Source organism: Equus caballus, chromosome 11 (genome assembly GCF_041296265.1).
Source record: "Equus caballus isolate H_3958 breed thoroughbred chromosome 11, TB-T2T, whole genome shotgun sequence".
Lineage (NCBI taxonomy): Eukaryota > Metazoa > Chordata > Mammalia > Perissodactyla > Equidae > Equus > Equus caballus.
Window position 1 is genome coordinate 22,920,522 of NC_091694.1, and position 15,053 is coordinate 22,935,574.

Below are 15,053 nucleotides of genomic sequence, written 5' to 3' on the forward strand. Positions count from 1 at the left end.
CTTTGGTCTAAACAGCCTCTTACCAACTTTCCTTGATGACAGTTGAGCTCAAACCCACTTACCTCTCCTTTCAGGAGGAGTTGGGGTACACGAAGCTCAACTCTTGATGGCCTGGCACTATCATTATTTGTGTAACTGTTTTCTACTTTAAAAAATCACATCTTATGGTTTTTCCCAACTCTTTTTTTATTTTCTAGTTCCTAGTCTAGTGTTCCGAAGCACTTGTTCAAACTCTGAGACCTACTCTTTTTTTTTGGTAGTTTCTAAGTCTACGGTGATTCTGAGACAAAGGACCCCTAAGATAAAGTGGAGGAAAAATGCCCTTTATACATAATTAGATCTGCTCAGAGGGTACAAATTAAGAAGTAAATGCAATGGAGCAAAAGTGGTATAGTAACAGGAAATATTTAATTTTCCAATCTCCACTTTCCATTTTTATAAACTGAAAGAAAAAAATTTAATATATTACAAAATATCTGTACATAGACAAGGTACACCCGATGGGGGGCAAAAACAAGAGAGAGAGAAAGGAATACAGTGTCAGGAACCTAAATCAGGGAGCATGAGGTGGCAACTGACACTTTTCTGATGCAGCACTCTCTCTCAAAACCTGCTGGTAACCATTTTAGTACTGTAACTATATATGCATATTATATATATACACACACACACACAAGTGGTTGGGTAATGTCTGTGGCATAAGCTAACCGAAGTCCTACTTACAAATTTGTGCTAACTGCCCTGCGTTTAAACATACAGATCTGATGTTGTTTTCAAATCCTTATCATTCCTATGTATAGTGAAGAAAAAACTAAGGAAACTGGGGAAACTGGGTCAAGCAAATTTGTTTTCAAAACCACAAAAATGATCATGGTCAAACCAGTTTTGCCTCTCATTCATGAACAGAATCAGATTTCTCATCTGTTCAAAATAACGTATTTAATGCACGTAATACCTCCCATTGTACAATAATTAAAACAAAAACAAACCCACTTTTGAATATAATTTGCTTTGTAATTTTCTAATAGTCAAGTTGAAATTCTGCCAAACCTTCACTTCCATCACATTTATAGATAACACAGCTGAAAAATTAACAAATACCTTTTCTTCCTCCATACAGATTCCAGGATATTTAAGTGAGTTTCTTTTTTCCTCTGCTTTTAGAAATAGTCAAAATTACCAGGCTTTTTTTTTTTTTCTTCATTTTAAAGGTTAGACTCCCAAAATGGGGTTGAGGGGTGAGATGGGATCATACATACACACACACACGTGCACGCATACACTCACCCCCTTCCCTAGTAGGAGGGATGGGGAAATGGAGACTTAAGTATATTATTTAGAATATTTGGCATAATTAAAAATAAGAAGTTGGAAGAGGGAGGGAAAAACATTATTGATGACTGCTGATAACCAAAATACAATTAAAATATATAGAGAATTTTATTTATTTTGATGGGAAACCAATTTTTTTCACTGGATACTTTCGAAAGTATCCCAGGCTTAAGTTCTTTAATCAAAAACAGAGAGTGGGGCCCAATGCCTTAAATTCAAATATTCTAAAATACAAAGGCCCATGTCTGAGGACTAAGAAGTCAACAGACAAAAGGTTCAGATGAATTTTAATGCAATTTACCAATAGCATGTCGGTGAGCCTAGTAAATTTAACTGGACACACTGTTATAAAAAGCCATCAATGCCAAAACGGCTAGAAGGTTCTCTTTCTGATCAATGTTTGGCCCTGAGGGCAAGGTCAGACCAAAACCCAGAGAATAATAAAGAAATACACACACTGGATATCTACCTATTTCAGTAACAAGGGAAAATAGTCTTCATGTAAGTATCTGAAGAGGATTCTTCTTTCAGTTCCTTAACATTCTTTTTTTTTTTTATTAGTGCACCTTTCTCTTACAAGTAGTTTTTATTTTTTAATATAAGAACTTGGCATTGAAACACGAAACTTTACTTGAGTTCTGAAAACTATTCTCCAAGATGCTGAAGCATGTTTGCCCTCTTTGTAAAAGGAAGCTAACCTACATTTCACAAAGGTCTAAGTCTGTGCAGATAATTTATATGAACGTGTATGTTTTTAAAACACATTATATGCTGGTACTCACATAGAAATGGAAGCCAGAATGAGAAGCCTTCCAAGTTATCCCACCCTGAAAGCCTTTCTCTTTTCCATTTCCTGTTTATAATATGGCAAAATTCTTGCCACGAAGTCATAATTTAACCCCTTTTACCAAAATCAAAACCAAAACCAAATCTCTCTCGAGGAAAAATCCCTAAAAGAACTGGCAGGATATACATGCTAAGATGTGTATATGTCAATACTGTTCTTTCTCATGGTCTGCTCTTTTAAAATTATTTTTTAAAAAAGGTCTCAAGTATTGATATAGCTTCAGAAAAATATCCACCCTAAACTAGGTTACATTTTCATGTATTTTCAGGATGTCTTTTTTTCTCTTTGACAATATTACAATGCACTGTTTCAAAGTTTTTTTTGACATAAAAATATATGTGTAAACAGTATGCTAACTGCTCTTATTAGCCCTCTAGGTATGGAGGCATCATCTCTAACCCCAGCTCAGCAGCAATGTTCTAGGCTGTCTGTATTTATAAATCTTCACCATCAGAACATGGTTTTAAAAAAACAAAAAACATTTTAGAATTGAAGAGTTACAGAGAACAATATAGGAGTTTGAATTTCCTTTCCTTTATTTAAAAAAAAGTAAAGAATTATCCCAGGTTCTTGGGCATCTCAACGATTAATTTTTTCCAAACAAATGCCTCAAAAAGAGAAAGAGAGAGAGAGAGAAAGAGAAACTCTATAAAGATGGGGTAAAAATGGGAAGAGATGGGGTAAAGTCTACCTACTTGCCCAAGAATGCCACTTTCTACAACCTGCTTCATGTGCAGGGAGAGGGGGCATGTCTTTTGTCAAAGTGGAGCAAACTTTAAGGATGAGTAATTTATTTGGAAAAAAGGTATGTTCAAGATGCTCAATGGGGAAAAAAAAAAGAGTTCACTTGAGAGCAAAAATGTGAGATGGTGGAGAGGAAGGAAACATTTATTTAAATCAGCCAGTCACTCTGTTTCCCTTATAACAAAAACCTAAGAGCAGCTCAAATTTTTTGAACACTATTCTCTTTAAAGAAGAACAAAACAACTAAATTCAAAAGAAAGAAACCATAAAAAACCCCCAAAACTTTAAAAACCTAGAGAGCCTCTCCTGAGCCATCTCAAAATTGAAATCATTCTCTTTTTCCTTCTGCTCAACAAGTGCAGGCAATGAACGAACTAATAAAACATTTACTTTTCAATTTAATGACCCTCTCCACATTCTCTACTTATATCTACTAGGTAGAGTTGAAGTAAATGTTCTGGCTATAGCCCATCAAGGGGGAACTGGTGCCAAAATCATTATTTTTAAGTCGCCTGCTAGTAGCAAGTGAGCAAGGAATATAATGGACAGCTTTGCAGTAGCCAAATGCAGATGATTACCTTGCTCTGGCAAATGATTTCATTAAAGGTTCAGAGACCTGGATGGAAGAATGGATAGGGAAAGAATCTTTCAGGACACTGAAGTCTCTGGGCTAGTAAGGAACTCCTCTCCCTCTTCCCCCTCTTGGCGGGACTCTTGTAGGCCCCCGATAGAGTTTTCCGTAAGAAGACTGAGCTGGGGCCCCCCAGTTAAGGCCTGCTCCTGAGCTGCTGGCCCCAGTAGGTCCTGGCCCCAGTTCCCCATAGTTTTGCAATTTGGTCTCTGCATGTACCACAGAGTTGCTGCTTCCCTCAGCCTTCAGGAATGGTTGCCCGACCACTGAGGGTAATGCTAAGGGGACCCTGGCAAAACGGAGGTCCTGGTCCCCTGGGAACTGCACTGACCCTGTGCCCTGGTAACTGCTGGACTCCCCAAGGTGGCTCACAGAGCCTGAGAAGGTCCTGTTCTTCACCAGGGTCTGGGCCAAGGATTCTGTCAAGGCTGGACCAGAGTTGCGTTCGTCAGTGTCAGTGGCACTGAACCCTGTTTCAGGCCCATCAGTGTTTCCATAAGTCCTGTTGGGATGGGGTCGGGTGGAGTATTCCATTGATCTCAAGGCCTGGTGCTCATGTGGCAGGTGGCCAGAAGGCTCTGCTTCAGGCTGGGTTAAAAGTTGCAGCAAGGCGGCTGTCACGGCTGGGTTCAACTCCTGGGGGGCGCTGGAAAGATCGCCTTCAACCAGAGGGGGTGGAGGTGGCGGCGGTGGAGGTCCGGGGGGCTCAGGGGGCCTCTTCTCTGGTGGAAGAATGTGAGGAGGACACGCTGTGGAAGGGTTACTTCTTTTAAACACCATCTTATAAATCACATGTGATTATAAACACAAACACACACACACACACACTGCCCAACAAAAACAAATATCAATACAAGTAACCAAATATATATAAAGAATAAAATCGTGGGATCAGAAATGGCAATTTATAAATAAAACCAAGTGATTGAAAGTAAAACAGTTGCATTCTGGATCTAACAGCTGGTGTAACAAGATCGTATGTTTCAAATGATTGTCCTGATTTTTGTCTGAGATTTCCTCCATTTCCTTCCTTAAGGAACTGTTCTAATATGTAGGCTGTTGGCAGCCTCCCCGCCCCTTTATGCTGTTGGATCAAAACATTAATGAAAATAAAGTATAAAGAAGGAAGATGAGAGTGAACAATACACACATGCTGTGGTCACATTTCTAGGACATAATCTTGCTGTACAATAGGAGACCTTGCATGGACTTAGCTAACACATTTTACAGAACATTTAACACCTGAAATGGAACTTAAATAATATACAGGAGAGAGGAAATAAAGTAAAAACCTTTCATTACCGTCATGTATAAATATACACTTGCTTTTCCACACTTCAGTCCCCTCTCCCCATAATCACATTCTGAATAAAGGGACATTAACCACCATACTCTCATTCAGCCTCCTATGTTACAGTAATTATAAAGACTAAAGTAACCTTCTTCTATCATAATTTTCTATGTTGTTTTCCAACCTCCTGCATTTTTCCACGCTATGAAAAAAAATGACTATAGCAATGTCATGCAGAATGGGCTGATGATAAACATCTGTTTATCCTGGAGCCAGTGACAAGAACTGAGTATTCAGAAATGTATTAAATACTATACTCTATCTTTCCAAAGATCTTTGTCTTTTTTGAACCACTCCCCAGACATTTTTTCCCCCCACTGCTGGCTAAATTTGCCTAAGCATGGTAATCATTGTCTGATAATGAAATCCTGTCAAGGCAGGAGAGCAGAAATGTAAAATGGTGTAAGTTTGAGGACACACAAAATCAAGTACAGTCAGAATAGTGCCTTTAGAGTTGCGAGTCACTCTGCTGAAGAAAAGGTTTAATGTTTTGAGATATCTTCCAAAGGAACAATTTTTCTGTTCCCTGTGGAAGCATAGTTTTAAATGTCCATATAGCCAGTAGTTTATTGTCTGAGCTAGTGATAAAAAGTTATTACTCAGACAAGCTGAAAATAGTTTTTAGTTATAATTTGATATTTTGATAGCATATTTACCACAATTATATTTTGTAAAGACAATCAGTAAAGTAAGTATGCATTCTCTTGGCGTGCAGATGAAAACACTACAAAATTGTAAAATTGTGCAGTGGAAGGATGAGGTCAGGTGCTATATGTAACACACAAGTAGGGTGACCAACAGTCCCAATTTGCCCAGGACTGAGGGGGTACCCAAGTTGCCAACTTTCAGTTTTAAAACCAGGACAGCACTGGGATGAGCTGGTCATCCTACATAAAGTACCACCCAGGTTACTTAACAGATTGGCTGGTTGACTAGGTGGTAGGGAAAAGTAAATTTAAGGACAAAAAACTAGCTATGGAAAACTCACAACTTGAAAAGTAGACATCTTGAAAAAGGAGAGCTAACTGGACTATAAATTTCTATAGATTTCAGAGCTTTTTGCTGTCAACACTACATATCTCACTACCTAAGAACATCACAGTACCAGTTATTTTTTAAAAGTTTTGGACTATACATGAAATGGAACACCAGAGTTTGTTTTAATACTGAGGGCCAACAACTTTAAAAATGCCTAACTATAAAAGTGGGCAAAGCTAAACTTATATTCTTCCAGCTATACCACTTTTCATTTTTAAACTTTGCCTTTTAGGTAAATAGCCTAGTTGTGTTTCAAGAGAACTAATTCTTGAGCTCAAATTCTTTCACATGTATAAGAGGATGAAAACTATTTCAAAGTAGCAAAAGCACATGGATTATAAAGAACTATTAAAAAAAGGTTAATAAAACTTCTGAAGGGAATTAAAAATAAAGATCACATTGAAAAAAAATCATACTGTTAAAAGATTTAAAGTGTTAACAATATTGCCAATCCTTAACAGTCTGTAATAACAGACGAGGTACTAATGAAATGTACAAATAACTTAATTCAATCATAACCCCTTCCCAACAAATACAGAGTAGCTGAACAGTAGCCAAAGTGATAGATTTTCACCTTCTTATTCAGTCTGCCCTCTGGTGGAAATGCTAAAGAACAGTAAAATAGCCAAATAAAAGGCAGCAGGGGAGAAACAAGAACAGGAGAGACATAGGAGAGACACCAACTGGATAATCCAGGGGTGACTGTAATAATTAGGAGCAGCATTTTTACTCTGAAAAGTAAATCCAACAATTTATGACCATAGGCCAGGTCTTAATTTTAGTTCAATTTCATTTTGACTGATAGCTTGTCGGCTCAATTATTGGGTGAATTTCTTTCAATCACTATGCTATTTAATTTGAACCATGTCTTTTAGGTGTTTAATTATAGACTTTTTTTTTTTTAAGATTGGCACCTGAGCTAACAACTGTTGCCAATCTTCTTTTCTATTTTTTTCCTGCTTTTTTCTCCCCCAATCCCCCCAGTACATAGCTGTATATATTTTTTTAGTTGTGGGTCCTTCTAGTTGTGGCATTTGGGACACTGCCTCAACGTGGCCTGACGAGCAGTGCCATATCTACGCCCAGGATCCGAACCGGCGAAACCCTAGGCCACTGAAGTGGAGCGTGTGAACTTAATCACTGGGCCACGGGGTCGGCCCCGAAGAATTTTTGGGGGGGGCGTGGCATATGAGATATGAGACTAAGAGGCCTGCTTTAATTCTAGACCAGCTTTCTCTGTTATTCCATGTTCCAGAGTCTCTTAAAAACAATTGAATCAGTATCACAGAGTAGCAAAGTGAATTAGGAACACGTTAAAAAGAAACACACTAAGAAAGTACATGAGTTCTAGCTCTGCCTCTGCCAATAATATGGTTCCAGCAGTGGGACCATAGGCAGGCAGGCTTATTTAAACTCCCTGGATCCTAGATTGTAGTTTTCCTACCTGTAAAATGGATAATTTTGTTATCTTCCAGTTTTAAAAGGCTTTACATATGAAAAATAACTTACATATTTGACCCTATACCAGTGGAAATAAGGCATATACTTTATGGAACATCCCATATGAAATGTGAATGCAGGACCCTAAAGTTGAACGTTAGTGTACCTCGTCAGCCCTTGTGCCTCTTCTCATTCCCCAATTCACAGGGTCTTCATGGATAGCGAAAATTTCCACGTAGTTGAAAATACTTTCAGATAAGTAATGATCTTACAAAGACTGTGAATCAGAATTGATTAGAAAATTTAAACTTCTTTTCCCTCTAATAAATTGCATACTGTGATAATGTGAGATCAAGGGTATAACATTTTTTCTTTTTTCTTTATATTATATAATGCTCATTTACTAATCTGGGGTCCGCTCAATTATTTCTTTCAGGAATACAGATTTAAAGAAATCATTTTCATATGCTATTATATTTTGGAAAGGACATGTATGGTATTAATTATCTACTTAGAAATATTCCCAAATTATTCTTCAGGAAATTAACAATATTTTATTAGGCTTTTCTTGACTGTATCTTTCAGGCAAGACTCTGGTATCCAGCATCCACTACACTAAAGTACAACTGATTATTTGTACAATCTGTTTGTTTGGAAGGCAGACTTTCAAATGCTAGTACTAGTTGGCCACCATACACACAGTGGTTCAAGATGTATCACTAGTTATGAATGCGGTTTCCTTGGGTTAGAACACAGGGGTTTACTTACCTACGTCCTAGGAAAAGGAAAAACAATCAGTATATAAAAGGTGCTTTGAGAAGCTTTGAGACTTAAAAGAAACTGGGCAAGAAATACATCACTTGGTGCTATGGTCTTCTGTAGACTAGGTTACAGAAAAACTGAAAACGAGGCCACTGATGTGAAAAAGAAAATGTTAAAGAGATTTTTAAGAGGATCAACAGCACCTGAGCTTAATGAGATTCATGACCGGTCTGTTTACCTGCTGCCTCCTCCTGTGGCATTGTGGGAGTTCTTCGGGGCCCCTGTGACCCACTGTTCTTGTCACTGTTGTTTTCCTCCAGGTTGCCTGATGGCTCCTGGGTTTTCATCAGCTGACTCAAGAGAACTGCCAACATATTCTGCATGTCAGCTGGTGTGCTTGAAGTTTCAGGGGTCGTCTGTTCTGCTGAAGGCTGGACCACCGGGGCAGGGGGTGCCTCCTTCAAAGATTCCTCTGGGGCCACAGGCTCTGAGTTCTGCTGCTGAGAAGTGGCTTCTGTTAGGGCACTGATGGATTGGTTCAAGGCCTCCAGCTGCTGCTGCATCTCTGGGTTGGAGTGGATATTAAGCAGCTGTGCCATTTGAGGGATGCTCAGGTCAGTTTGGCTCTGCAGCAGGTTCAATAACACTGCCAATTCACTTTGATTCAACTGCTGTGTGATGTCACCAAGGCCTGTGGAGACAGTGGAGCCAATATAAGAGGATGAGGCAAGGACCTCTGCCTTCTTCAACTGGCAATAGCAACTTATAATATCCAATGAAAGAAGTTTCATTTTGCATGTCTCATTTTTCATGCCTCAAATTGTCATGACACATTCTGCTATTTTTTAGATTTTTGCTTAAAAATACAGAGACTAAGTAAAACATCTCTGTATTGTGAGTAAAAGTGATTTCGTTTTACCTATATTCTTCAAGGTCAGTGATTTTCAACCCTTACTATACATCAAAATTACTAGGAGAGATTTTAAAATTCAGATGCCTCAGGTCTTATCCCTAGAGATCTGGCAATTGTTTGGAGGTGTTTATTTTTAAAGCTTCTTAGATGATTATAATGTGCAGCCAGCATTGAGAACCAAAGAGAGCCAAGGAAAAGATATTTGTAGTTCAGAAAAATTGGTAGTACCATAGGAGAACTACTTTCTTATAACAGTTCATTATTACACAGTTTTGGATATATTTAGATGAAAAAACAGTCTACGGAACTAATTACATTTACCAATTGTGATTTAACATGATTAGATTCTAAGAAGGTCTTATCAAATCTAACATAAACAGGGCTCCAAATTATGTGTTAGAGAGCCATGGGCGAAATAACCCTAAATTAAATTTGGCTTACCTAATTCACTGATGTATGCCATACATCTAATTGAGATACAGTGTTCCTTATTTCAGGAAAGGAAAATAATCTATTGTAGACTTTCTAGACCTCATGTACAAAACTTGGTTTATCTCCTTCTCCCCATAATGAAGACACCAACTTCTTTATTAATGCTTCAGTGGCCAAAAACTAAAAGACATACACACAAATCCTTGCACTTGACCTTCAAAACCTGCAAAAATGTGCTTAATAAAAGCACAAAGGCTCCATCCCAGCACTGACCTATTGCATCCCCAGCCCCAGGCTCCACCTTGCCAGGAGCAGGCTGAGGTGGTGCTGGGCTGCTGTTCTTCACAGGCTCAGCACTTGTCCCTGAGGTTGTCTCTTTTCGAGAGGCTTTGGATGGAGGTGGCTCTTCCACTACAACACCACTTTGTCGCTGCCGTCGCCGTTTCTTACTCCATAATTCATGGCAATCCTGCCAGTGCGGGAGGCTGCAAAAAGATAAAGCAAAGGAGAAATGCGTGTGGGAATGTGGTGGTGAGTGACTGGAGGAACAAGAGATTAAAATGGGAAGGCAAAGAACAGTGGGAAATGGAAAGGATAAGGAAAACATAAAAATAACCAGCAAAGTTAGTAAATAGATAGTAGCAGTATAAAAGGAATCATGGCATATGGTAGTCTGAGGAAATAAAAGTCCAAAAGCCCAAAAGAGGTCTACAGCGAGAAATGAGGATCTTGCTAATACCAGAGACACACCTGCCACATAAACGTCATACTCCAGCCAAACAGTTAAGTCTTATAACCATTCTTGCTTGGCATAACAAGAATAAAGAACTTTATTGGTCAAATTCACTTGGGAATAAATAGGACAGAGATGACTGGCTTGTCAATATCTACAAAAAGTCCAGGCAATGTGGTGATTTACATCCTGGAATCACATAAGCATATCATGATTAAATCACCTCTGTGTGAAACCCAGTTACGTGTTATTTGGTCTGTGAGAACCAAAACATTGGTTCTTTTATCTTTCTGCCCACTGAATGCCATGACTGGATATCTTCACTGGTGAGTTTATTAGATATTTTAACATATTCAATATATTTCCAGACTTCCCCACACTTAATAATACAAACAGTCCTAGTAGGTCAAATCTTACCACAATAAAGATTATGATAGCCAAAATCTTTCTAGAACAACAGTTCCCAAATTTCAGAAAGAGCTTATGTATTTCAAGCCACATTCACTGTATCAAAACTCTAGTGCAGTACATGAATTTGGACATTTCTTTGGAACAACCAGATTTGTAATTACTACCTACTCATGTACTAACATCCTATCCATTTCTTTAAGATACAGTCTTTCTGCAAGAAACACCCAAAAACTCTGACATGAAAGCTATAATGCTCTCAGTGATAAATTCAAAGATAAAAGACTTTTCATCTGTCAGAATGAGAGATGTGAGTGTAGAACATCTGGGGATCCTCTAGAATATAGGAAATTCATAAGATTCTCCTGAAAAAGAGATGCATTCAAAGACCATATTTTCTACATCAAAATTCAGGACATGAGGCTGGCCCTGTGGCCGAGTGGTTAAGTTCGTGTGCTCTGCTGTGGCAGCCCAGGGTTCCGTCAGTTTGGATCCCGGGCGTGGGCATGGCACCGCTTGTCAGGCCATGCTGAGGCGGCGTCCCACATGCCACAACTAGAAGGACCCACAACTAAAAATATACAACTATGTACCAAGGGGGCTTTGGGGAGAAAAAGGAAAAATAAAATCTTTAAAAAAAAAATTCAGGGCATATGACATTACAGTGACACAAACTATTAAAATCAGGATCCTCCTCACAAATGTGGGATACACACGGTGACCACAGACACACGGGATTCAAGCAGATGGAACAGTTAAGAGCAAAAACTAGAAGGAATACTTTCAAAGAGGTTGTATAGGGCAATAGGCTGGGGATCCAGGGACAAAAGATGATAGCTTGAGTCAAATTAGAACAAATATCATACTAATCTATTCCTTGTTTAAAAATAAAACATAAAGCAACAAAACAAACCTCTTATCAACCATAATATTCAAGAATATCTCTCCATTTAGGACTTGGCCACTTGCAGTTCCTTTAAAAAACCTATTATTTTGACTTTCTCATCTCCTCAGGCCCACAAGGAGGTTTAGGGTCACTATATGGCCACCAGCACTTACTCTGGAGGATCCATTTTGCTGAGCTCGACATCTTTAAGGAAGTCACTCTGTAGGGTCTGTTCAGCTGTGCAACGTTTGCTAGGATCTAGTGTCAGCATGTGGTCCAGTAAATCAAGTGCTGCTGAAGGAATGCTGTGGAAATAGAGAGAGAAAGAATAAGTTCACAATGACCCCACAGTTCTTAAATCTATAACCTTGTGTCAAAGGTCTCTGAATTTCCAGTTCCACATAAAACTGTGGAAAGGGAGCTGGAAGCTGGCTAAACAAGCAAGCAGATTGGCTTCCATAAAGGATTTAATAAATGTTATAATAAAGGTAGAAAACATGAAGCCAGCAGTTTTCTTTCTGTCTTGGGAAGATCAAAAGGACTGTAAGAAAATTTATATATTGTTCAAAATAAAATGGTTTTCCATCATCTAAAGCCTTCAAAAGAGAATATTACGAAAGGGCTATAATAAAATTCATATATTGCTCAAAAATAAAATGTTTTCCTGCGAGGTGCTGCCATAATAAATTGGGACAACACTAACTCCCTAGCCCAGGAAAAAGTCAAGTCCAAACACCAGCCAAACACAGAAACTAGATGTACATTTTTGCCAAACTCACAAAGAGAATTCTTCTCGCAGACGCCTTCTATATTGCTTCTTCGGTTTCATGGTATTGAAGTAGGGCAGCTTGATAACATCAGGCCACACAGCTGGACAAGGGCTACCACAGAGTCGACTGAAAACAAAGCAAAAACCAAGAACGAGGAAGTGAGTGAGTCAGTATTATGAATTCTGGAGGTTCCAGAAGCAGAAATTGTTACCTCCTGGGGTCTAGGGAATCTTGGCTTATTAAATTAGTGGGCATGCAGAAAGGTAAAACCTGACCTCACTGCTTTAAGGACAGAACAGAACAGAAAGAACTGGTTACAAGATAGTTAGAAAATACTGGCACAGAAGTCCAAAATGTTCCACATGTTTGGTTTCATAAAACATGTTTTTAATCTTCCACAAAGGTTTTCATTACCAATTTTGTTCTGTTCAGTTAGTATTAATTTCAAAGTGCTGAGCTGGTCCTTTAATGTCCCTACAGGGAAAACTGGCAGAAGAGAGCCTAAGACTGGAAATTTTGATGGAAAATTGCATTTACTGCATAACAAATAATGACTTATATACCACCTTTAAAAAAGTTTACATTAGCCTGTTATAGTCTTCCCTTTAATCTTATTTAAAAAAACCCAACCAAACAAACCCAAATTCCATCCCAACCACAGGCCTTCCTGAAATTCTCTATTATAGGATCTAGTTCATTATTATCTGTTTACATGCTGTATCACTTACTAAACTCTGAGCTCTTTGAAGGCAGGGACCTATCTTATTTATCTCTGAATCCTGAAGTGTAAAGACAAAGGAATTTGTCACAGAATAGGCTCAATAAATGTTTGCTGAATAAATCTGATTTTAATATAACGTAACAATGGAACTATCCTGAAAAGGCATTCTTTTATATGAAGGACTAATAAAAAACATGCTAAGTAAGACCTAAAAAGTAGGAGGAATACAACTTCTTTACATAAACAGCCCATAACAAAATACATGGTAAACCTGATTGAGTGAAGAGAAACTTACTTGGACATAAGGAGCATAAAATCATTTAGAAGACTGACTGAAAAGTGTTAGAAATTAGATGATGAGATTACCTATCACACCTGGGCACTCAAAGCACATGCACAGCTGTACCTGATCAGTTCTAGCTGAGCCAGTTCCAGATTGGCTTGAAAAATAGGCTTCTTTGTGAACAGTTCCCCAAGGATGCATCTAGAAAGAGTACAATTGAGAGGTCAAGGGAGAAATCCCTGGAGCCTATTTAAAGTGTGTCTCAATAAACTTTTATAGTATATTTGGCTGGATCCAATATACCATGTTGTAAATTAGCCCAAAACTGCCGTGTCTGAGTTTCATAAAAGAAAACGTTTCTTGCGGCGAAAATAAACAGTACTGTATAAAGGATTCAAATTTGCCAGTAGATCAACTTTTGTCACCTATAAAGGACAGTCTATAAGCAGAGAAAGGGAGTCAACAATCTTTTTTCCACCAATTCCATTGTAAATTAAGATTAAAGACCAAAAAAACCCCAAAAACCCCACACTTCAATTTTATGAGGATGCTTAGCAGTTCCTATAAAGAGAACATTAGCTTTTTTCATTCATTTGCTCTGTAGAATGTGCACTATACTATAGCCCTCTTGGCACTGTACATGTAAAGAAAAGTTTATTGCCATTAGCCAGGATCAGTTTCAATAAGATTTTCAAATACATTATGCCTAAACACTTTTACCATTTTCAAAAGGCCTTTCAAAACTATATTGACATATTTACATAGTCTCCAAGTATCTCTCCACAGATTACTTATTAATTACAAAAGGAAAATTAGTAACTATTTAGTGGAGAAAAAAGACAACACCTTAACCAAGCAACCAAAATTAACATCAATGACAAGCAAATAGGGTTCATGTAAGTACAAATGTTAATACCTTGGAAAGAACACTTATGGAGTATTCCAGCCAAAACTGGTCTGTATTTTTCAAAAATGTAACTGTCATGAAAGACTAAGAAAGGCCAAGGAACTGTTCCAGATTAAAGGACGACAACTAAATATAATACATAATACTGGACTGGATCATTTATCAGGTGAGTTATTGTTTCCAGGACATTACTAGGGTACTAACAAAATTAGAATATGGATTGTAGGCTAAAGTACTCAATTAAATAAAGACAGTGTATCAACATTAAATTTCCTGAATTTGAACATGGTATTGTGATTATATAAGAGAACATCTGTGTTCTTAGGAAATGTACATTAAATATTAGAAGGAAAGAAGCATGATATATACAACTACTTTCAAATAATTCTGGAAAAAATATGTGATAAAAATATAAACACATTTTCTCTTTGTATATATTCTATGTTGTATGATAAACATACATGCATATACATATATGAAGTTATATGAATATAAAATATATGTGACTACAAAGGAGCACATGGAAACTTTTGGAGGTGATCATTATCTTAGTTGTGGTGATGGTTTCACTGGTGTATATAATATGTCAAAACTTCTTAAATTGTACACTTTAAATATATGCAGTTTATTGTATACCTCAATTTAAAGGTTAAAAAAATTTAGTGCATCTGGATAAAGGTTATACTAAATCTCTTTGTACTATTCTAGTAACTTCTCTGTACATTTGAGATTATTTCAAAAGAAATTTAAAACAAAGGAAAAAATTTACATGAATGCTCTATACTTTTTCATACGTCTGAAATATTTCATTTTTTAAAAAGTGGGAAAAGAAAAAAATGGACAAAGAAATCTCTT

At 37.6% G+C, this 15,053-nt stretch overlaps 1 protein-coding gene across 37 annotated transcripts in view; it reads right to left on the reverse strand.

The window, feature by feature from the left end:
* CDK12 (cyclin dependent kinase 12) overlaps nucleotides 1-15,053 on the reverse strand; it is a 75,118-nt gene that overhangs the window by 33,180 nt on the left and 26,885 nt on the right. For 16 of the 37 annotated variants that reach the window (XM_070227406.1, XM_070227410.1, XM_070227409.1 and 13 more), the window contains exons 9-13: nucleotides 13,415-13,492; nucleotides 12,297-12,413; nucleotides 11,691-11,822; nucleotides 9,764-9,975; nucleotides 8,384-8,836 (exon numbers count right to left, since the gene is read on the reverse strand). In XM_070227406.1, the coding sequence (XP_070083507.1) occupies nucleotides 8,384-8,836; nucleotides 9,764-9,975; nucleotides 11,691-11,822; nucleotides 12,297-12,413; nucleotides 13,415-13,492 (992 nt within the window). Of the gene's footprint in view, nucleotides 1-1,141; nucleotides 4,304-8,383; nucleotides 8,837-9,763; nucleotides 9,976-11,690; nucleotides 11,823-12,296; nucleotides 12,414-13,414; nucleotides 13,493-15,053 lie in introns of those variants that run through there. The other 21 variants (XM_070227384.1, XM_070227382.1, XM_070227378.1 and 18 more) reach the window with 4 other exon arrangements.